Source organism: Phascolarctos cinereus, unplaced genomic scaffold (assembly GCF_003287225.1).
Source record: "Phascolarctos cinereus isolate Bilbo 61053 unplaced genomic scaffold, phaCin_HiC Scaffold_3;HRSCAF=262, whole genome shotgun sequence".
In the NCBI taxonomy this organism is placed as follows: Eukaryota; Metazoa; Chordata; class Mammalia; order Diprotodontia; family Phascolarctidae; genus Phascolarctos; species Phascolarctos cinereus.
The window spans coordinates 229,942,902-229,966,901 of record NW_027555736.1 but is presented as its reverse complement, the minus strand read 5'-3'; the positions used below and the strand labels follow the sequence as shown (position 1 = coordinate 229,966,901).

The following is a 24,000-nucleotide window of genomic DNA, read 5'->3' as shown; positions in this document are numbered from 1 at the left end:
TTACGATGTATCTCAGTGCTATTTTCCCTTACACAACGATATCATTGTGCATAGCATTTTCTTGCTTCTGTTTTCTTCCTTTTACATCAGTTCATAGACAGACTTACAGTATAGCTGGACTGCACCTCGGACCTTAGAGGCCAGACAACACTTCTCAAGTTTCTCCGAGTTCTTCATATTCATCATTTGTTACGGCACAAGTTACAGGAATGAAACTCTATTACAGTCTCATAGCACAATTAAATCAGCTGTTCTACAATCAATGAGAACGAATTTGGTTCTTTCCTACATCTTTTTTTTCCTTTTGCCTAGGCAATCAGGTCTAACTGATTTGCCCAGGGTCACCCAGCTAGTGTCAAGTGTCTGAGGCCGGATTTGAACTCAGGTCTTCCTGACTCCAGAGCCTGTGCTCTATCCACTGCGCCACCTAGCTGCCCCTCCTACATCTTTTGCTACCCCCAAAAAGTATTGCTATAAACATTTTGGAATATATGGGACTTTATCCTGTCTTTGAACTTCCTTGGAGTATTGACCTAGTTATATAACTAGTAGTTAGTAGGTTTGGGTCAAAGGATATGAACAATTTAGTCTCTTTATAAAACAATTTAATAATTCCAATCCAACCCAATTAATTCCAAATTATTTTTCAAAATGATTAGATCAGTTCACAGCATCCCCAACAATGTATTATGCCTGTCTTTCCATAGTCCTTCCATCGATATACAGAACATCCATAGGAAGAATGGACACAAACTTAAAGAGTACACATTGTATGGAACACAGGGAAAACTCACACTTCTAGTACTACAGAACATTAACATATCCACTCTCTCCTTATGGAGTACCAGTGTACAAGGTCTCTGCTGGGTGGGTAGCTCAATTGGGTTATTAAGAACTATTTCACTCTGCAGCCTGATTCTAGATTGCATGAAGTAGTTCTCGAGTCCATTTTGAGGCTGCTTGAACACTTGGGTCTAGCTAAAACAGGAGTTCTTAACCTGGGGTCCATGTATTTTAAATACTTTGAAAGTAGTATTTGGTATAGTTGGTTTTATTTTATGCATGTAAGACCTTTATCTGAGAAGGGTTTACCAGGTTGCCAACGGGGTCTATGAGAAAAAAAAATGTTAAGAATCTCTAGTCTAGAGAGTGTTTGTCATTGTTTACTGCTCTGTAGGTCTTACCACAAGCTACTGCCAAAGGTGGTGGGGGAAGAAAGAGACATCTTCCTTTCCCCTATCCTCAAAGGGGTGATTCCCTTTCGTGGGTTGAGTTCTTCTTCAACTGCTGGCTCCCAGCTAGAATGACTCCCAGAGCTGGTGAGCTTAGCTTTTTAAGTCTTCAGAGTAGGGCCTATAATCACATTCTCCTTTAAATTCAGTGAAGGAAAACACCTTGACACTTTGTAAAGGGATGACAGGTGATAAGCACATCAGTGGCTTGTCTAATTCCTTCAAGGAAAAGGGAATATAGTCTGTTGATACATCTTTCCCCCTAAATCCCTCCTTAAATACCCCTTGCTTCATAGTATTACATCCTGGGCAGGGGGAAGGGTCAGAAACCAACTCTCCTACATATATTTCTGTCAACTCTAATATAGGAAGTTGTCAAAATACGGCTTTCTTAAAAACTTTCAACTGGAAGTAAAAGAGAGAATATCTATTTTCTCCTCACACCTGTTTTTCCTTCTCTTTTGTCCCTAAAGCATGCAAAACCACACAAGGACACAAGATCTTTTCACCAGCAGGCTTCTGGGTGTACATTAAGCTGATCACCTGAAGTCATTAGCCCTGTGACAGATAACGTCAGGATTCTTTTTCAACCATCCAGCATAATTCATCAAACCATTTTCTATTACATAGGAAAATGGCAGGTTTTAATTATCTTTTCACTGCTCCTTCCCCACCCCCTGGTGGCAGTGCTACTAAGTGCTCCAAGGAAAAGAAATGGAAAAAACAAAGAACTGCTATAATTCTTTATGAATAGTGGTCTCCAGACCTTTTGATTGTGCACCTCTATCAACCAAATTTTTCTATGACTATACCATTTATATTTATTTGTAAAAAATTATTTATAAATTATGAACATATGTATGTATTATAAGATATATAAAGTAGACTTGTGATCTCTTTGATTTAGGAATTCTCAAATAAAGAAATTCCTTCTACTAATACAGCCTGGCACCTTTTCTGCAACGTAAAGTCTTAGAGTTATCTATAACACTGAGAGTTCAAGTGATTACTCTCTAGGGTCACACAATCAGTATGTGTCAGAAGCAGGACTTGAACCTAGGATTTTTTTAAAGTACTACTCTATGATGCTTATACAAAATTAAAAGGAAAATGTAATTAAATTAAGTGTATTAAAAAGGACAATACAAAATTAAAATTAAAAAGGACAATACAAAAGTGAAATAAACAATATTTAAACTATTTTTATTTCATTTTTGATGGTATAAAACCCTTTTTGTTCTGACTAAAATATTAACATTTTTAATAAGAACCATGCACTTCATTATTTTTGACAAACACATATTACTGGGGTATAGGGGATATTTGTAAACAATAATTATGTTAACAACTATTCAATTCATTTTTTATCAGTGTTGGTAGACTAGTAGGTAAATTTTTTCCTGATTTTTTTCAATTGAAAATCTATAAAGCAATAATAAATTACATCATAACATTCAGTGATCATAAATAACAGCTACTCAGTAGGAGTTATGGTTCTCTTTGTGTATATATTCACCATACACAATGCAAAACAAAACAAAACAGCAAAAGTGAATTGTTTGATTTAGACTCAGCAAAAGTTTTCAGTGTAAATCTATTTCTCTTTTTTGCTTACTGGGCAGAATCATACCTTAAGGGTCCTATTCATGTAGGGATAGTTTAGTTGTCAGTCAGTTGATAAATATTTATTAAGCATCTACTATATGCCAGGCACTATGCTAAATGCTGGGGATACAAAGAAAAATAAAAGATGGTCCCTGTTATTAGAGGAGCTCAAAATCTAATGGAGAAAACATGCAAATAACTGTACAAACAAGCTATATACAGGACAAATAGGAAATTAACAGAGGGAAGGTACTAGAATTAAGGGGGATCACGAAAGGCTTCCTGTATAAGGTAGAATTTTAGCTGGGATTTGGAGGAGTTAATGACTGCCAAGACAGAGATTATGAGAAGAGGGCCCAAAGACAAGTCTTTCAATTTAATTCAACAAACATTTATTTAATACCATTTATTATGTGCCAGGTGCTGGGGATAAGGTTACAAAGACAAAAATAAGTAAATAAATACAAAGTATATATATTAAGTAATATAAAGTGATTTCAAAAAGGAGAAAGTGCTAACAACTTTGAGAGACAGAATCAGGAAAAGTAGGACTCATCAATGCTTTGGAGGAAACTAAACATTTTACAAAGTAAAGTTGAAGACAGTACATTCTAGACCCAACAAATCACCTATGCAAATGCACAGAGGTAGGAGATGAACGCAGTGTACAGGGAACCAGCTAGCTGGCCAGTTTCACCAGAATGGAGAATGCATAAAAGGAAGTAATATAAATTAAGACTGGAAAGGTAGACGGGAGGCAGGTTGTCAAGGACCTTAAATGGCAGATTAAGGAGTTTTATATTTTATGCCACTGGAAATTCCGGAGTGCTAACGTGTGTGATACAGCCAGATCTTTGTTTCAAGCATATCAGTTTGGAAGCCATGTGGAGGATCGTGATGGGAAGAGACTTGAAATAAGGAAAACAAAATTAGGAAATTACTGAAATAATCCAGGGGAAAGGTGATGAGGGCCTAAACTACTAGGGCAGTTTTACAAGTAGACTATGTAAGAGAAGTGGAGGCAGGGAAGAGGAAAAGAATAAGCATTATATGGCTACTGCTTACCATATGCCAGGCACTGTGCTAAGTGCTTTTTTTTTTTTTTTAACAGCTATTATCTCATTTGATCCTGACAACAGTCTTTCAAGGTAGATGTTATTATTATCACCAATTTACATTTAGGGATAGTGAGGCAGGCCAATTAAGTGCCTTGCCCAGGGTCATACAGCTAGGAAATGTCTGAGGCCAGATTTCAACTCAGGTCTTCCTGACTCTAGGCTCACTTCTCTACCTACTGTGCCACAGAGCTACTTCCAAGATTTGGCAAACTATTGGCTATAGAACAGGAAGACAGAAAAGTTTCTAGGAGGGATGGGTTTGGTGGGAAATAGGAGCTCCATTTTGGAAATGTTGAGTGTGAGATGCTGACTGGATATCCAGGTGGAGATTTTCAGGAGGCAGTTGGTAATACCGGCTAGATTTCAGGAGATTAGGACTGGATAGATAGATTTAGGAGTCATTTGCATAGAAATGATAATGAACTAATTATCAAAGGACAAAGACCATAGAGAAGAGGGATTACAGCTCTGAGTAATGCACACTTAGGGTCAGAAGGAAGACTATGAAGGAGGAGGCAGACAAGTAGGAGAACCAAATGAAGGCCAAGAGAATATCTAGAACAAGGATTCTTTTTTTTTTTTTGTTAGGCAATAGGGGGTTAAGTGACTTGCCTAAGGTCTGAGGCCAGATTTGAACCCAGGTCCTCCTGACTTCAGGGCCAGTGCTCTATCCACTGGGCCACGTAGCTGCCCCTAGAACAGGGATTCTTAACTTAGGGTCTATGGACTTGCTTTACTTTGATAACCTGTATTTAAATATAACTGGTTTCCTTTGTAATTCTATGCATTTTATGAACTTCAAAACATTCTGGTAGCAGCTAGATGACACAGTGGACAGAACTCAGGCCTTGGAGTCAGGAGGACCTGAGTTCAAATCCAACTTCAGACACTTGACACTTACTAGCTGTGTGACCCTGGGCAAGTCACTTAACTCCAATTGCCTCACCAAAAAAAAACCCCAAAACCAAAACATTCTGAAGAGGGGTCCATAGGTTTCACCAGATTGTCAAAGGGATCCATGACAAAATGTTAAGAACTCCTGATCTAGAAGGAGGAAGTGGTCAACAGTATCAAATGCTGTAAAAAAAGTCAAAAAGAAGACTTTAAAAAAGACCATTGAAAATTACAGAATTTAAAGTTGCAAGGGAACTCAGAAGCCATTTAGTCCAGGCCATACTCAAAAGGAGTCATCCAGTATTTCACAGAAATATTCTAATGAGGGGGAATCTAGCACCATTCCAAGGAAGCCTACTCAACTTTTGGAAGGCTCTAATTGTAAGAACATTAAACTAAATTTGCCCCCTGGTAACTTCGACCCATTCTTCTTGGTTCTGCTCTCTGAGGCCAAACTGAACAAGTCTAATACTTCTTCCACAAGGCAACCTTTCAAATACTTAAAGACTATTATCATGTCCCTACTTGAGTTTTCTCTTTTTCTGGCTAAACTTTCTCAGTTCTTCCAATTGACCCTCTTACAACATATACTCAAGGACATTTACCATTCTGTTTGCCGTCCTCTGTGTGCTCCTTGACTTATCTATATCTTTCTTCAACTGTGGTACCCAAAAATGAACAAACTATTCTAGATATGCTCTCCCTAGTGCAGAGAGTACAGAAGGGCCGCCACATCCTTAATCCTAAAAGCTACTCTTCATGCAGCTCGAGAATGCATTAACTTTTTTTAGTTGCCTCATTAAACTACTGGCTCATATTGAGCTTATAGCCCATGAAAATCCCCAGATCTTTTTCAGACAAACTACTGCACAGTCATCTCTTCCCTATCCTGTACCTGTGAAGTTTATTTATAAGAAGTCATTTGTGATGTTGGAAAGGAGTTTCAACAGAAATTGGGGGTGGAAGCCAGATTGCATGGGGAGGAATGGGTGAGGAGGGTAGAACTGAAAGCAAAGAGTGTAGATTGCTTTTTCTACAAGATTAGCAGGAAAGACGAAGGATTATATATACGTATATATATGTATATGTATATGTATATATATACACATATATTAGAATCTTGGAAGAATGGCAAGATCAAGAAAAGGGTTTTTTTATGCTAAGGAAGATTTAAACATGTTTGTAGGCATTAGGGAAGGAGTTAGAGGAAGAGACTGATCAACGGAGCAAGGTTCCAGAGTAGGCAGGAGGGGATATCTTGAAATTTGCCAAAACGATTTTTCTAAATTACAAGTCTGACCCCAGTTGTTTGTTTTTTTTTTTAAATCAAGACATCTTCAAGAACTATCAGTGGCTCTTCCTTGCCTCTAAATGCAAACTCTTTATATTGGCAAATAGTCTACTATATTGGTAGTCTTCCAGCTTAACCATCTCAAATTATTCCTCTTCCATATTCTATGCTCCAGCTAGTCTGCTCTATTTTTTATTCACTCCCCAAACCTAATATTCATCTTTTACTTCCATAACTTTGCACAAGCTGTCTCCCATGCCCATAATGTACTCCCTCCTTAACTTTGTCTCTTAGAATACCTAGATATGTCATTCAATAATTAGTTCACATTCCTCCTCAAATTATCAAATAAATGCATTTACAAGTATTCTTCCAGTAGAATGTAAACTCCTTGAGATCAGAGACCACTTTTTGTTTTATCTTTGTATCTCTACCATCAATCAGTGGGTGAAGTGAATTTAGCAGGTACTTAGTATTTGTTGTTTGGTTGTTTCAGTAGTGTCCAACTTTTCAAAACTTTATTTGGGGTTTTCTTGACAAAAATACTGGAGTAGTTTACCATTTTCTTCTCCAGCTCATATTACAGAAGAGGAAACTGAGACAAACAGGGTGATGTGACTTGTCCAGGGTCACAGAACTACTAAGTGTCTGAGGCCAGATCTGAACTCAGGAAGATGAGTCTTCCTGTTTCCAAGCCCAAATGAATATCAGTTAGGATGACAAAATGAGGGGTCTTGTGATGAAGATCAGCTAAACGAAAAGAGCATGTTTATCCTGGAGAAGAGATTTAGGTTGTGAGTCAGGGATGATAAGAACTGTCTTCAAGCATTTTGAGGTTAGTAAAATTGCTCGGCATTGGGGAGAAGAACCAGGAGCAATTAAATAGGTCAGCAGAAAACCTGGAGGTATGGCTAAAAACTTCCTACCAATCAGTTATTCAAAAATATCCCAGCTTCCTACTCCCCTTCCTTCATCCTTCCCTCTCCGCCCCTACCCTCCAAGTCGCAGAGCTGACTTTTGGGTTAAGTAAGGGTTGGACAGTTCACCTCCTGGTTCTAAGCATGTAGATGAAGGAGATAAAGCCACAACTAGGGAGGAGGTCCCAAAAGAGAGACAAATGATTACCAAATCTCATGCAAATATCACCGTTGTTAAAGAAAGATGCCAGTCTTTCAACTCAAACACTTATTAGCAGTCAGAACCAGGGAAAATTTTAACCTTTCGGCTCCCTGGGCAAATAAAACCACGGGTCTATCTACAATGAGAGGGCACCAAAAGAAATCACAAATCCGACTAAACCCTTCCCCTTCCCCCCCCAAAACCTGAGTGAGCTCACTGAGGAGTCACATGGGTCAACACCAGTCTCGCATTTTTGTTGGCCTGTGGTATGAGCGTACTCCTTAGGACCCAGGCCTGTGGCCCTCTGGCCAGTACTGACAGGCCTTGCAGAGCTGACCGGGGCCTCCAATATCCCTTCCAGCTTTGACCCCAAGGTTGCACTAAAGCCCTCTCTGCTGGTTTTTCTCTTTCTTCCTTTTTTTCACCAACCACAACCTGGGGCAAGTAATTCTCGCAGAAGGAACATCTGAAAGTGGCCAGAGCTCTGATTTCTGGTTGGGATCGCTGGCTCTTGGAGTCCAACATCGGGAGCTAGCAGCAACCCCTCCTGGCTAGGGAGTCCCAAGGGCTATTAGGGAGTCCTCCTTTTGGAAAAGGAGCCCGAGCTTCGTCGAGAGGCTCAACCACCCAAGTACGGCCCAATGTCATGTGTATCAGGAGGCTCCTTCGGCAGCTCATCCCCGCAGCCACCTTGACCTCAAGATGGCGTCAAGGCGTCGCGAACGCCAATCGGCCCCAAGCAAAGATGGCGGCGGGCGACGGAAGTTACCGCCCCTTCGATCCGGGCGCGTCTAGCCTACCCAGCCTTCTCTATGATTATCCGCCTCCTGCGTGGTGAGGCGTCGCTCAACGGAGGCGACTCTTGAAGGCGCTGCTCTCTATGGTTCCCGCCTCCAATTCTTTCGGGCCGCAGTGCACGCCGGCCTAGCGGAGGACGTCCGAGAGCACCCCGCGCAGCGCGGCTGGCTCTGCGGCCTATGCGAGCAGGCAGGCGCCTCGGTATCAATCACACGGGCGAACGGCGCGCCGAAACTCCAGGACCGGCTTCGGCCACTCGTAATCCGGAGCCCTAGAGGCCGCAAAGACGGTACCGTTTCCTCAGCGGCGGGTGAGTGGGCGCCGCGGAGCGCACGGGAGGGGAGGGGAGGGGAGCGGAGGGGAGAGAGGCGGGCTGGGCCCGGCCCCGGGAAGGGAGGCAGGAAGGCGGGCGGCGGCGGGTGTGGAATGGGCCCGGGGACGGAAGAGTAGACGGGGACCAGGCTTGAGCACGGTTCCGTCTCCACCGCCTTAAGCCAGAGGCTCCGGCTGGGGCCGGGCAGCCCCTGCGGAGTGCCTAAGCCTCCCGGCAGGGCTTTGCAGCCCGTCTGACCTGGCCGCGCCGCTGAGGGGCCCGGCTGCCCTGCCACGAGGAGGTGGGCAGGCAGGCACCCCCTCCCCCGCCCGTCCCTCCTCCTTAGCCTCGCCCCCGCCCCTACCCCTCAGCTTGCCCCACGCACGCCCTTGCAAAGTGTGTGCCCGCTGCTACCAACGGACTTGCCTCCCTGTCTTTCTCAGCCGGGGATCTGAGCCCCACCCCCACCCTTTCCTGCCACCTCCTCCTTTTAGCCGCCTCCCCCTTCCCCCCCATTAGATCCTCCCGTACCCCTAACTCATCACTTCCCCATAGACGCATACGGTGTTACTCAGCAGGGCCTTGTGCGAGCCATCAGGGTTGATTTTGAATTGACAGAGTTCTGCCCTTTAAACTTCACCCTCCCTACCATTCGTTCCAGGCACCTGCCATTCTCCAAAACGTCCTGATGCTTCACCTCCCTCGTTCCCCTCCTCCAAAACCCCTTTTTTCCCCCCGTTTCCTCTTCCTCACTACCTCCCTTCTTTTCTCCTCCCCTTTCTTTGGTCTGGAGTCTAGTGTGACATTTTTAAATACTTAAGGCAAATATATGTTTGTACCAGGCACTGTGCTAAGCCTTAGGGATACAGAGAAAGGCAAAAGACAGTCCCTGCTCTCTAGGAACGCCCAGTCTAATGGGGAAGAGAACATTCAAGCAACTATAAGACCAGCCCTGAAGTGGTATAGTGTGAATTTATAACATGGAAATTTTGGGCAAAGTGTGAGGTGGACAAAAAAAAAAAAGCCAAGAAGTGCTTACCTCTTAGGCTTGTTGTCTTAGAATTTTAGAATTTTAGACTTGGAAGGGACCTTAGACGTCATCTAGTTCAACCTCTTCATTTTACAGATGAGGAAACAGAGGCCCAGAGAGGCAAGTGGCTTGCCCAACATCATGCAGCTAGTTAGTGGCAGAGCTGAGACTAGAGGCTAGATCTGCTGACTCTGTCTCCTCTTTCCACTACACCAGCTCCTGGACCTGACTGCCACAGTAGGATGGAGTAATATGAATAAAACATGGTAATATCAAGTAGTTGATAATGGGGGAGGGGACTCTTCTTGTGACAGAAAAATAATCAGTGATGGGGTTTTTTTTAAACATCATCTTGACATTTTGAGTTTTTAAAAGGTCATATTGAAAGATAATCCAAGCCCCCTAAGAGAATTCAGTAGGTCATCTAGACCCATTTTCTACCTTTTAGTTATAATATACACCTTATCCTTAAGAATCTCCAAGAAAGAACCTAACATCACTATATCCTTGACAACTCAATTGGTAGTCTAAATAGACATTTTAAAAGCAAATTTAACATCCTTGATTTCCACATTTGAAACTTATTGCTGAACTTTAGTTACTAGTCTTGTGTCCTTGTTAATGTTGCTTTTTGGACAGGGGGAGGGAGTAAAGGATGGAGAAGGTTAGTTTCTTTTTTTCCAATTTGGTTAGTATTTACTTAGTATTTAATCACTTACTTGATCTTGGAAATACAAAGACAAAAATGAAGCATTCCCTGTCCTCAGTCAGTAAGCTTTTATGTGCTAGCTAAGTGTAAGGAACTTACACTAATTTCTGGGACTGAGAGGCAAAAGTGGAATAGTGCTTACTCTCAGTGAGCTTTGTAGGAAAGACATGTATGAATGTAAATATATATATATATATATATATATATATATAATTTATGTAAAGTAATTTAGGGAGGAAGAGTACCTGGGGGGGTGGCAGGAGTGGAGTGAGAGGATAAGAGCAGCTTAAACATTTCACGTAGAAGGTGGGTCTTGAAGAAAGCCAGGGATTTTGAGTCCCGGGGGTGAGGGTGTTGGGGGGGTGAGAAAGGAGTACATTCCAGCTAGTGCAGACTCTGGAAATTGGAGATGAAGTGTCCTGTGAAGTATGGGAAATTGTCCAGTAGAATGTTTGGGCAGAAGTAATGTGTCAGAAGACCAGTAAGTCAGGAAGGGGCTTAGGTAGCATGAGCTTTAAATGCCAGAGGATCCCAGAGGCAATGGGGGATCAATGAAGTTTACCCTTTATGTGTGGTGAGAAGGAGTTTATATTCTACTTGGGAGTGACGGAGAGGAGATTCTGCATGTTCAGAGATAAATAGACGCAAGGTGATTTGAGGAGGGAAAAATAATATTTGAGGGGAGGGGTAGGGATGTTTGTGTAGAAAGTAGGACCTCAGCTGAGTCCTGAAGGAAGGTTGTAGATTTCACAAATCTCAGAGGCATGGAAAATGATGTAAGAGGTCAGTTAAACTTGGTAGTATGGATTTTGAGACCTGGAAATGAGGAGAGTGTAATCCAGGAACGAGAGATAGCTTACAAAAATATAATGGATAATATGTTAAGTTTGGGACAAGCTTAAGTTAACAAGCAGCTAGTATTCCAATTGGTTGGAATATAGAGTGCACAGAAGGGGAGAAATGTGAAATGAAGCTGGGAACACAGATTGGACTGAAACAAGCTAAGGAGTTTGAATTTTACCATAGATGCAAAGAGTAAATGATTTGAACAGTGAAGTGACATGGTTAGGTCTCTGATTTAGGAAGATTATTTTGGCAACTTTGTTGGGAGATGGATTAGAGAGTAGAGACTAGAAACAGACCAAGTAAGAGGCTGTTGTAGTCTGGGAGAGAAGTAGTGAGGGCCTGAAGTGGGATAAATAGAGATAAGGGGAAAAATACTAATATAGAGGTAAAGTCATCAGTTCTTGGCTATTGGTGGAATATGGAGAGTGAGGGGAGGAAAGAGACAAGGATTATTCTGAGGTCATGAACTCATGTGACCAGGAGGATTGATAACAACTTTGACAGAAAGAGGGAAGTTCAGAGAGGGCTAGATGACAAATTCTGTTTTGGACATGTTGAGCTAGACACATCCTTGAACATCCTTGTCCTTGAGATATCCAAGTGGAGATGTCCAGGAGGTAGTTGGTAATGTAGAACTGGCATTCAGGAGAGGGACTTAGGAATCATTCTTAGGAACCATACGAACTTTTGAGAATACCGAAGGAGAGAATAGAGAGGATCCAGAACAGAAGACTCTTAAGGAGCATCTATATTAGGGAATGGGAGTTGGATTATGAACTTGGAAAGGAGGTAGAAAAGCAGTAGTTAGATAGACAGAAACCAAAGGTATCTAGGACCAGGACAGAGTGGTCAGCAGCGTAAGCTTTAGAGAGGTTCAAGAGGATGAGAATCAGATTTATTTATTTTTATTCTGAACTTAAGAAACGTCAAATAAAATGAATTTTTATATATACAAAGTAGAATAGAAAGGACTGGACACAAAACTGAATTTCTGTTAAGCACAGCTTTTCCTTTTATTTGTATTTATATATCAACTTCAGCAGGTAACTTTCAAAGCTATCTTGCTTGTCTTTGTTTCTGAATTTCCTTCTGTTTTGTGTACATTTAAAAAAAAGCTTCAATAATTTTTTCTTTTTTTCCTTTTTTTGGGAGGGGTAACCTGTCCTTAATATCCCAGCTCCCATTTCTTTCCCCAGATTGAAAAAATCCCTTGTAACAAATCTGTATCATCAAGCAAAACAAATTTCTACATTGGCTTTGTCCAAAAATACATCTGTGTAGGAGGTGGGCAACATACTCGTCATTGGTCCTCTGGAATTGTATTTAGTTCTTGCTTTGATCAGATTTTTAAGTCTTGTGTTATTGCTGTATAGATTGTCCCTCTTGCTCTGCTCATTTCACTCGGCATTAGTTAATACAGGTCTTCCCAGGATTCTCTGAAACTGCCCCTTTTAGCAGTTCTTATGGTGCAATATTCCATTGCATTGACACACCACAACTTGTTATTCCATTTCCGGGGGGATGAACATCCCTTTGGTTTCCAGTTCTTTGCCATTACAAAAAGAGTTGCTGTAAATATATGTATTTTTTTCTTTTTCTTGATCTCTTTGGATTATAGGACTACTTGTACTGCTGGGTCAGAGTTTGCACAATTGGGTCAAATGCACTGTTTTGTGACTTTGGGGGCATACTTCCAAATTGCTTTCTCTAATGATTGGAGCACGTCACACCATTAGTGCATTAGTATGCCTATTTCCATACAGCTACTTCAGCAGCTATCATTTTCCTTTTTTGTCATCTTTGGTAATCTTATGGGTAAAAGGTGAAATCTCAGAATTGTTTTAATTTACTTTTGTTAGTGATTTGGAGTGTTGTTTGATATTGTGGTTAATATAGTTTGAATTTCTTCCTTTGAGAACTGTCTATTCATAGAGGATCAGATTTAGCAGTTAAGAGATCATTGGTAACCATGGAGAGAGCAGTTCAGTGAGTAGGATGGGAAACCTGGTTGTAAGGAGTTCACAAGTGTGAGTGGGAAGACGGGGTTGAGTCTGGTAGTGGAAGGAGAGCTGGATTTGGAGTCAGAGGACCTGAGTTCAAATCCTAGCCCTGCTACTTTATACCTGTGTGAACATTGGCAAGTCATTTGTTTAACCACTCCAGGTTTCACTTTACTCATCTGTAAAGTGAAGGACTTGGACTAGATGACCTCTACAGTCTCTTCCAATTCTAAGTTTGTGATCTTATGTGAGGGCAGTAGGAGTAGATAGCTTTCTTAGAAGCTTGGTTCAAGAGGGGATGGCTTCAAGGACATTTGAAGAGAGGTGGCTGGTCTAGATGAGGACTACCTCTTCTCTAGTACCTAGATTAAATAAAACACGGAAGAAAAAGTGAAGGTGTTCAGGTTCTGAGTTGTGGCATAGGTATAGGGAAATTGAATGGCTTTGGTTTTTTTAAGGAAAGGAAGAAAAGAAACAAGCACTCATGAAGTGACTACTATATGTTGTGCTGTTTGTGCCAAATGTTTACAGATATTATCACCTTTCATCCTCACAACCACCCTGGGAGGTAGGTGCTATTATTTGTCCCCGTTTTGGAGTTGAGGAAATTAAGGTTAAGTGATTTGCCTAGTGTTACACAGCTAGTGTTATGTGTCTGAGGCTGGATTTGAACTCAGGTCCTTCTGAATCCAGGGCCAGTGCTCTATCCACTGTGCCATGTAGCTGCCCCTGGATATTTCTTAGAAATTTTTATTATCTTTCATTTTTACAACACCTTTATTTCTAAATATGTCATCACTATTTCTCCCTTACCCAGCAAACCATCCCTTGTAACAGATTTTAAAAAGAGAGGGAAATAAAAGCTGTTTAGCAAAACTAACTACTAAATAATGGATATTGAACAGTATATGCAGTATTCCACAGCCCTAATCCCTCACTTCTTTAATAAATTGAAGGAGGTACTTTTTTTTAACAACTTTTTTCCATGGCCAAATTTGTTCATTATAATTACAGTTTTTAGTTTTTTTTCTTCCCCCTTTAAATTGTTATTTTCTTGGTTCCTTTTAATTTAGTTAATGTAAGCCTTCCCCTCCTCTGAATGTTTCATATTCATCATTTCTTAGAGTCCAACAATAATTCCATTACATTTATAGACCACGATCTCTAACCCTCTCATTTTAGTTCATAGGATCATAAACCTAGGGCTGAAAGGGACCTCAGAGGCCATCTTTTCTAAACCCCTCATTTTACTTATGAAGAAACCAAGGTCCAGGGAGTTTGAGTGACTTGTTCAAGATTGCTTGGGTAATTAGCAGCAAAGATGGTAGTCAAACCCAAGTCCTAGAATTCTAAAGCCTCTTTGCATATTGCAAAGTAGTTTTAAAACAGCTGGAGATCAGGATAGAAGATCAGGAGTAAAAAGATTGTTGTGTAGCAGTGAGAGTCCATTTGAGATAGAAAACATTTGCATTGTTGGCTGGGGAGTATGAGGAGAGAAGGTGAATTGTGGGGGAAACTCAAAATCAAAAATTCACAGAGCGTAAATGGCCGTTCAGAGCATGGAGAAAAGGAATTCAGGAGTGAAAATACCATGATAACATTGCAGTCATTGTAGATATTATTTTCTTGGTACTGCTTATACATTAGTTCATATTCGTATTTGTCATTGCTTACTGCACAGTAATAGTCTATTACATTGATATATAATAATGTGCTTAGCTATTCTAAAATTGATGAGATAACAGGATCATGGTAACAGATTTAGATGTGGAAGGAATGTCAAAGGCCTGGATCTAGGCCATTCCTTCATTTTGCAGATAAGGAAACTGAGACCCAGAGAAGTAAGGTTTGCCAAAGGTTACGTAAGTAGTAATTATCAAAGGTGAGATTTGAACCCAGGTCCTCTAGAGCAGAGGTGTCATACTGGGAGCTGGAGTTCAAGCAGCCCACAAAATTGCCTAGTATGTAGGATCCAGATTAAAATGTAATTGGGAAATGTTTAACAAAATTAATGAAAATATGATACAACAAAAATGATGTCAGTTTGTGGTGTTCTAAGTCATTATGCTGTCCTCCAGGATTTCTTTTTATTTGAGTTTGACACAGCTGTTCTGGAGCAGAGGTATCAAACATTGTCCCAAAGGCCACTGTGGCCTGTAGCACTGCTGAGTGAGCTGAATCGGATTAAAGTGTAATTGAGAAATATTTAACAAAATAAAAATAAATTGAACATAGATAATGTTCAAATGTGGTTTTCTAAGTCAATATGCGCCCTTCAGGGATCCTTATGTATGGTTTAGTGTTTTTTATCCTTTCTAACTCCGCCCCCAACCTTCCCCAATTTGAACTTAATACCAATAAGAGCATATTGATTTAGAAAACTACATATATTAACATCATGTTCTATTGAATTTTTATTTATTTTGTTAAACATTTCCCAATTACATTTGAATCTGGTTTGAACTCCACTCAGAAAGGAGTTTGACACCTCTTCTAGAATCAGGCCTCTTTACACACTTTGGCTGCCTTAACCTACTGTGTATATATGAGCTTAGTCTAATTAGATGTTTGATTTCATTTTTATGTTATTTCCATTTTCATTTTTATAGTAAAAAATATATCTGTATCTGTATCTATCTTGTTTACCTTTCTGCTTACTTCATCAGTTCATCTGGGTCTTTGCATGTTTCTCTGAATTGCCCATCTTTATGTTACACTAATATTCCATTACATTCGTGTGCCACAGTTTATTCAGCTTTTCCATTACTAATGGATATCTATTATGTCTACTTCTGTGCTGCTTGGGATATGTGCTTAGCAGTAGGCTCTCAGACTAGTCAGTCGACAAACATTTATTAAGCATCGATTCTGTGCCAGGCACCATGCTAATAATAAGCTCTGGTCTGAGGGTATAGATATTATAGTCAAGTTTCTGCATAATTCCAAATTATTTTCCTGAATGACTAAATTCACAGCTCCACCAATAATGTATCCATAGTCTTGTCTTCCTGTAAGTGCCTTTACAGATTTATCATATAGCCTATGAAATACAAGAAATAATCATTCCAATGGACAATGCTTTCCTTTTTTCGAGGAAGAAAAATACAATACAAGGAGCTCTAAATAGTATCATATTTAATCTGTTCTTTGTATAGCTTTCTCTAATGTATACTCTTTAAAAATATTTTTTTGGGCGATACCCTTCTTTAGATAAATAATTGAAAGCATTTAACACTTAGAAAACTTGACAAGTTTTTAGCATATGTTGAAACAGAGGTGTTACTAGTTTATTTTACAGAAAAATTTTACTCCTATCTCCTGAGCAGTTTCTTAGAAGGAATCTTATTTAAAATCTTCATTATACTAATATCCTGCTAGGTAAAATATGTTTGAGGGAGTATTTAGAGAATCTCTGGTTAAAGATCATGATGCTAATTTCTGGGTGCTAAATACTACTTTAGAAGCCTTATCCCATTTATCATAAGATGAAATATTATTTTTTGTTTATTTTTTAGCCTGCAGTTTATTTTGCAGATATATCATTAGCACAAGCTTAGGAGAATACTTCAGTAGGTAGGAGGTAACACAGCTGGTTCATTTGATTTATATAAGGCTAGCGAGGTGGTGAAGTGGAGTCAGGAAAACCTGAGCTCAAATGCAGTCTCAGACACTTATTAACTGTATGACTGTGGGCAAGTCACTTAATTGCTGTGTGCCTCAGTTTCCTCACCTGTAAAATAGAAGTAATAACAGCACCTACTTCATGGGTTTTTGTGCGGATCAAATGAAATAAAATGCAAACTTTTTTTTTATTTTGCTTTTTGGTGTGGCAATTGGGGTTCAGTGATTTGCTCAGGGTCACACAGCTACTTAAGTGTCAATTGTGTGAGGCTGGATTTGAACTCAGGTCCTTCTGACTCCAAGGCCAGAATTCTATCCACTACACCACCTAGCTGCCCCTTTTGCAAACTTTTGCAAAAATTTTATGCACAATTCTTTTAGGGGCAGGAACTCTTCTCTTCCTTATGTTTATCTTCTCAGGCTAACTAACACAGTACCTTACATTTGGTAAATATTTCTTTGTTGAATTGTTGAAGAGACTTACTTGAAATAAATTAGCTTTCGCTTTGATGGGTGAAATCTTAAGACAGACTATTATGATATTCTTTTGTGTTAGTTAATTGATACCAAATTTAGTGTTAATGCTTTACTAAAAGCAGAATTTAAATTCAAAAAGTATCTGACTATACTAGTAACCTTTCTTTTTATTACACATAATGTATATGAATGTATTTTGTGTGATAATATATTCTTAATTAATCTTTTTCATGACTTCAAATTTGCTTTTGTCAGAGCCCAAAATATAAAATACCTTTTGATTGACTCCTGCCTTTAAGATGTTGAAATAAATATTTTGAGATTAGTGATTTTCACAAATGTTTAACTTCCAGTTTTTTTGTATAGAAAGGGTTGTTATCCTTCTTGAAATAAAAATAAATTTTCATAAAAATGAACTGGGAACTAAAAATGCCATATGAACCAAGGTATCCACTTGTTTCATTTTCTTACTGTGTCTCATAAGGAGAAAGTTCAAGGCTGAGGGAATCTTCAAGTCCTCTTAGAAGAGGATTTTTTGATGGCTGTTGTCTTAGAAACTGCTTGCTGTGAAGTGAAAAATCTCTTAAGTTCCATATTTGGGTTTGGGGAAGGGGAATCATTTTTTCTGCAGCTACCAGAAGTGTTGTTTTTATGGACCTCCTTTCTTTTTAAGGACCTCCTTTTTAAAAAATGTAGGTTAAAAGCAGAATGTTTCATGGGGAAAAAAATGAGTAAAGGAATGGAGGTATTGGTTTCCAGAAAGAAACTGCTTACTTAAGTAAGAATGAGACATACATATGAAAAAACCCTAATTTGAATTATAGTCTAAACACCAAGAAAAAGGAACCTTATGTGTTAATGTAATTTGTATTGAATATTGAAGAAAAAAACTGAAGTGATTTATTACTTTTATTTTTAGAAAGGTCTGATAAGTCCTATTCATATACTTCAGACTAAAATAAAAGATGACTATACTTTTTTCTCCTTAGTAGGAGCTGAGATAATGCTAGTAATGCCAGTAGTTATTTAAATATTATTAAGAAGAGCAAAGTGATTCATTTTATAGCTCGTCCAGTAACAACCATTTTTGAATGTGAGATACCTGCAGCAGGGGCATCCAAGAAGAAATTGTTTAGGTGTGTGCTTTGCCTACAGGCACAGTGTCCAGAAGTTATGTACCAAAATTCAAATGTTAAAAGTATATTTTTTTTGTGGAATAACTGTAGTTTTCCAAACTTGTGAAATAAATTGGAATAAAAAATGTGATTGAGCAGAATTTGAGGAAAAGTGATAGTTGCAAGTGAAAAGGAAATAATTTTTTTGTTTTTCCTTTTCTTAAATATTCTGACCTCTACAAATGCCCGAATAGTTTTGGTGGGAAGATTTTCTTAAATATCTAACCCAGGGGCGGTGAACCTGCAGTGTTGAGGCTACACGTGGCCTTTTAGGTCCTTGAGTTCAGCCTTTTAATTGAGTTCAAGTTTTACAGAACAAATCCTTTTATTAAGGGGATTTGTTCTGTAAAGTTTGGATTCAGTAAAAGGACTGCACCTGAGGACTTAGAGGGGCACATGTGGTCCTGAGGCCGAGGGTTGCCCACCCCTGACTAACCTAAGGTCCTCCTAATGGACAAAAAACTAATTTTAGCAGGACCAATATGTACTTTTTGCAATCAGTTGCATGTGTGAGGCTGCAGAGCCTTCCTCCTGTAACCCTAAACCTTGTTTTTTAACCCTTTCCCAGTAGTTATGGCTTCTGAGTGTAGAGAGTAAAATAAGGAAATGGGAACTTGTATCTTTGTACTTTAAAATAAGTTTTCTGTGCTTATGTTCACTTTATTAAAAGTGCACATATGCCCTGCTTTTGAGAAAACATTAAAGCTTAGGGCTGTTGAAATGATTCGTAGGATCAGTTTTAGAGCCAGAAGAGATTCCACAGGTCGTCTGGTTCGGCATTGTCTTGTTACAGCTGAGGAATCTGAAGCCCAGTGACCTTAAGGACTTGTCCAAGGTTACACCGGTAGTAAGTAGCAGACACGTTGATGTTATATCTGAAGCAGTGTTAATGACCTAGACATACCTAGAATCTTAGAGATACTCTCCAATTGAACTGAGACCTGAACAGGAATCCCTCCTTGTATATTTTAAATAGGGACAGGAATAACTATAGGTAAAAAATTTTGGCCTATAAATAATAATAGGTAGTACTTATGTAGCACATTAAGGTTTATGTAGTTCTTGACATATATTATCTCATTTAATCCTCACAGTCCTGTGAGACAGGTGCTGTTATACTCCCTTTTACAGTTAAGGAAACTAAGGCTGAGAGAAGTTACAACTTACATTTTATATAGCACTTACTATGTTCCAGGCATTGTGCTAAGCTCTTTACAATTATTATCTCATTTAATCCTCATGACAACCTTGGGAGGCAGGTGCTATTTTTATCACTGTTTTACAGATGAGGAAACTGAGACTGAGCAAAGTTATGTGACTTCTCCAGGGTCATGTGGCTAGTAAGTGTCTCAGACTAGGTTCAAGCTCAGATCTTCGTGACTCTCAAATTAAGTGCTTTCTCCATCACCTTTGCTTTACACCATTTATAAGGTCTGTCAGTGACCGAATAACCAACTGCTCAAAGCAGCTCTTCTCGCTATGATCTTTTACTTTGAATCGGGTATAAACTGTTACCTTGCTGATTATGTTTGAAATTTTTCTCCTATTTCCCAAATTAGACATAGCTATTTATTTTAAAAACATTCTCTAAAGGACTTTTCAAGTTGATCCTGGACTTGGGCCATGTATTAATGTTTTAGAAAAGTATTAAAATCTTAGGATTACTCATTGGCAAATGAATAGACAGAAAACATCATTTGCTGGCACATTTAAGGTAAATTTGTAATAAGAAATGTTAGTAGATTGTGAGGAAAAAGTTACAAGTATTTTGAGATTTTTATTTTTATTTTTTTTTTTTAAAGATTTCTCCAGTAAGAATGTCTTTCCCTCCTCACTTGAATCGACCTCCAATGGGAATCCCCGCTCTCCCACCAGGTATCCCGCCCCCACAGTTTCCTGGATTTCCTCCACCTGTGCCTCCAGGTAAGCTGGTTCTGTTACTGTGGAAGGAATACCTTTGTGGCTGTTATGGAACCAGTACTTTATGAAATGTCTTAAATAAATTTCTGATTTGAATGTGATGGTTTTGATGGTTTTATGGTATTTATGTTAATCCAAACTGTTAGAATTCATCTAAAAATGTCTGGATTTTTTAACCTCTTCTAGGACATAACTTTATCTTGACTTCTAAGAAGATAAGGCTCTTTATGCCAGGTTTTAGATAACTACTCCAGACCTTGATAGTAAGATAAAAAAAGTAGCTGATAATTAAAACTTTATTTTTTTTTAAGACATGAGAGCTTTCTCTACTAACTTGCATAAAGTTAATATTTAGGTATTACTTCATTGGATCATTCAAAAACAAAGAATTTCATTGGGTACAGTTCCTTCCCACATGGAATCCAGTTCTGCATCATTCTGAAATCAGGAGTTACTCTAATTTCCTTATAATGACTATAGTATTTCAGCCTTTTAGAGAGGCTTTAAATCATGTACTGATTTCTTAAGTTGGAATTTTACAGTTTACACATAAATGTCTCTTTCATTGATGACCCTACCTGTTGCTTAGCAAAATTATATTGTAGACTGATACCTGTATTCATAGAGCAGGTACAACACTATTTGATGTCAGAAGCTTTGCAAATCTCAGATTCCACTGTTATGTACTTCCTCTTAGAAAGCCACACAGGTTAATAAGCCTGATCTATTAACAATACCTGGGGGGTTGAAACAGAAGATAGCTCAGTGCCTGTGACCTTAACTGAATATTTGAACTCTGTTGTATCTATGTGACTATCCTGTGTTAGAAGCTAGTTTTGAAAACTAGACTCTGGAAGTCAACTCATTTACATATGTGCAACTGAATAGTGTTGTGATCCTCACACTGATGTGGTCCACTAGATAACCAGTATGCTAAGCAATAACAACCTTTAGTTCTCCAGTCTTCTGGATATAAACTACTTGTGGAAGATAATCTTCTTAGCTTATTATCAGTTTCTTCTAGGCCAATCTTCTTATATATGCTTTGTGTTCCCAAGGAAATAAATTTATTAGTCTAGTGAAAGATGGAGGGGATATTCTGTATCTGAAGTTCACATTAAACATGGAATCAGTAGTGTTGTATTCAGTTGCACATATGTGTTTAGTTTTAGTTCCTCATTCTTGAGGGCAAAAGTGGAAAATTAAGCAGCAGTTTTCCCAACCTCATATGACTAGAGGAAGCATGTTTTATCTATTGTCTTTTTTTTTTTTAACCTAAATTTCAAATCAACAGCAACCATTCCACCTCATCAGTAGTTTGGGAATGGAAAATCTCAAGGATATGGTAAGGAAAGAGTGTTTGAGGATCTAAAGGGAAAGAGAAAGGTTAGGGTGAGTAGGATGCTTGAGACAGTAGACCCTTCAGTGACCTCCTAATTAGTAATTAAAATTGTTCTTTCTGACCTAACCTTAATGGATGGTTTAATGATAGACTTAATCATAATGTTCTTAAATAAAGCCTTGGTGTACTTGAGATGTACTTAATAATAATGCTCTTCTAGATGGTTTTGTAAGGATGCATATATATTGAGAAGTAGGACTTTGTAGGTGTAATTTCCAGCCTGATTGTTTAGAATCACAGAAAGATGACCCTTGGGGAATTAGTAACTAAATGTCCCTGGTCTAGGTAAATATTCGTTCTATATCTTACAGTGTTTTTGTTAAGACAAATGAGAAATTTTAAATCCCTTTGAGATGTTGAGGAGAAATATTAAGTGTAATGTGTTTTTCTGATGAACACAATACCAAATTAAAAAGGGAAATAGAAGGTAAGTAGGGCATGTTTCTCTTTCAAGAAAAAAAAGTTGAACTTTGTTTATTTTCTTATACTATGGGTCAGCAGACTCCCAAACCAGATGTCCAATCTTCCTCTTGTACTTAGAAGGTGAAGTCATTCTTATTTCATTTAGGTAGTGGTAATTCTGTTACACTTTTAATTCCAGGGGGCCAATATGCAATAATAATCATATTTCCTCTGGGAAACAAATTTTGCCTAAGTGGTCTCCATATAATCATCATCAGCTGCTTGCTGTATACATTGTTAATAGTTTAAAATGTAGAAAATTAATACACTAAATATAACTCAGAACTGTACTACCTGATTGACATGTACAATAGGTATTATTACACTACCAATTATTGTAATAATCTATTATAACAATTATATGCAGAAGGTATAAAATACATAGTTGAAGTATTGAGACCTTTCTTAATGTATTGAAATTGTATTTGAGAAATAGGCACACTTTCTTCTAATTATTTTTATTTCAAGTGAACTTGGTAGGTCAGGATGGGGGGAACACACACACTCTTAATATTTTTAGGAGACTATAAAAAAAGAAAAAATGATTTATCCTTCTGTCTGCTGTCATTTTGTGTTATTTTATGACTAGTGTTCGAGTATGAAGCTTACATGTGAAAGAAAGAATAATGTTTGAAATCTTGGGATGTAAAATAATTCTTTTGCTTTTTGTTTTTTAGTTTCTTATAAGTTTTTGATTGGGGAGTTTAAGATGAAATATTTCGTTTCAGAATTTGGTCTCTAATTTTGGGGTTCTATTTGGAAAAGTTTTTCATAAACCATAAATTTACATATTTCGCCATTTTTTTACAAGTCATACTTTTGAAATGCATTGGAAATTTTTCTAAAATAGATTAATGGATTAATAAAATGGATTTTTATAAAATGGATTAATGTAAATATACATAACCTCTATTTTATTTATATCTTAATTTCTAGCTTGCATTTATAGAGGTAAATGCAAGAATTTTCACCAGGCTTATATGGAAGTGAATCTTTAAACATAATCCTTAATCTGTAATCATTAGCATAAATGGTCAGGGCAACTAGAAGTCTTTTTAGATTATTTAAAAACAGTATTTTTTAAACCTTCCTAAAGTTGGATTTATAATGTACATTTTTGTTTTGTCTTTACAGTTTTATCAATGTCTTGTTTTTTGTCCCAAAACATTTTTTCAATATAACCCTTCCTCCTTGTAGAGCTCTCTTTTTTAACAAAGAAAAATAATCAATCCAACCAACCGCTCTGTAACTCTGTTAGTGTCAGCAACGTTGAGCTTAGACTCTCACACCCACAGTCCCCCCTCCCCCTTCCCCCTTGCAGTTTTATATTTATCCTTTGAAACCAATATTGGTCATTGTATTATATTTTATGTATGTTACAGGTTAGAATATTAACTTGATTCGCCAAATGGATGATTTTAAAAATTAGCCTTTGTAACAGTTTATCATGTTGCTAGACCTAACTGAAACTTCTTTGATTTATCAGTAGTCCCTAATTAAACTTAAACTAATAAGTTAGGAACAGAAATGGCAACACACAGAATCTACTAATTTGTTGATTCTTCATGGAAATTAATCTGCTAATAGACTTGATCTGTCATTATAACCTTTGTAGGTTTACAGGAAATACCAAATGTCTTCAAACATAGCAAAATCTAAGGTTTTCTTCTTCATTAGTGGCTTTTAGACTAATCTTGTCTTTGCATGATTTTTATTTGATACTGTAATGAATATTATACTCTTTATTCCAAATTAATTTCTCAGTGGCCACTTTTTTTTTAAACTTAAAAAGAAAGTACTAGAATTGCTGTTAACACATAAGCAAATTCACATTTATGAAGTAGGTTGATTTAACCAAACATTAGTTTTGGGGGAATCTGCTGAACCTGGTGAATTGACAGTAAAATGCAGAATATCATTCAGTTCTCACAGAGAAAGTTGTGCATGTCGTAAAACTGCTTGCTTTAAAAATAGCTTTTTGTTGCATG

At 38.2% G+C, this 24,000-nt stretch overlaps 1 protein-coding gene across 5 annotated transcripts in view; it reads left to right on the top strand.

Moving 5' to 3' along the window:
• The first annotated feature begins 8,134 nt into the window (after nt 1-8,134).
• RBM25 (RNA binding motif protein 25) overlaps nt 8,135-24,000 on the top strand; it is a 47,294-nt gene continuing 31,428 nt past the window's right edge. For 2 of the 5 annotated variants that reach the window (XM_078151489.1, XM_078151488.1), the window contains exons 1-3: nt 8,135-8,367; nt 9,497-9,666; nt 20,031-20,151. In XM_078151489.1, coding sequence (XP_078007615.1) covers nt 9,664-9,666; nt 20,031-20,151 — 124 coding nt within the window. In that variant the 5' untranslated portion in view covers nt 8,135-8,367; nt 9,497-9,663. The remainder of the gene's footprint in view (nt 8,368-9,496; nt 9,667-20,030; nt 20,152-24,000) is intronic. The other 3 variants (XM_020986361.2, XM_020986359.2, XM_020986358.2) reach the window with 2 other exon arrangements.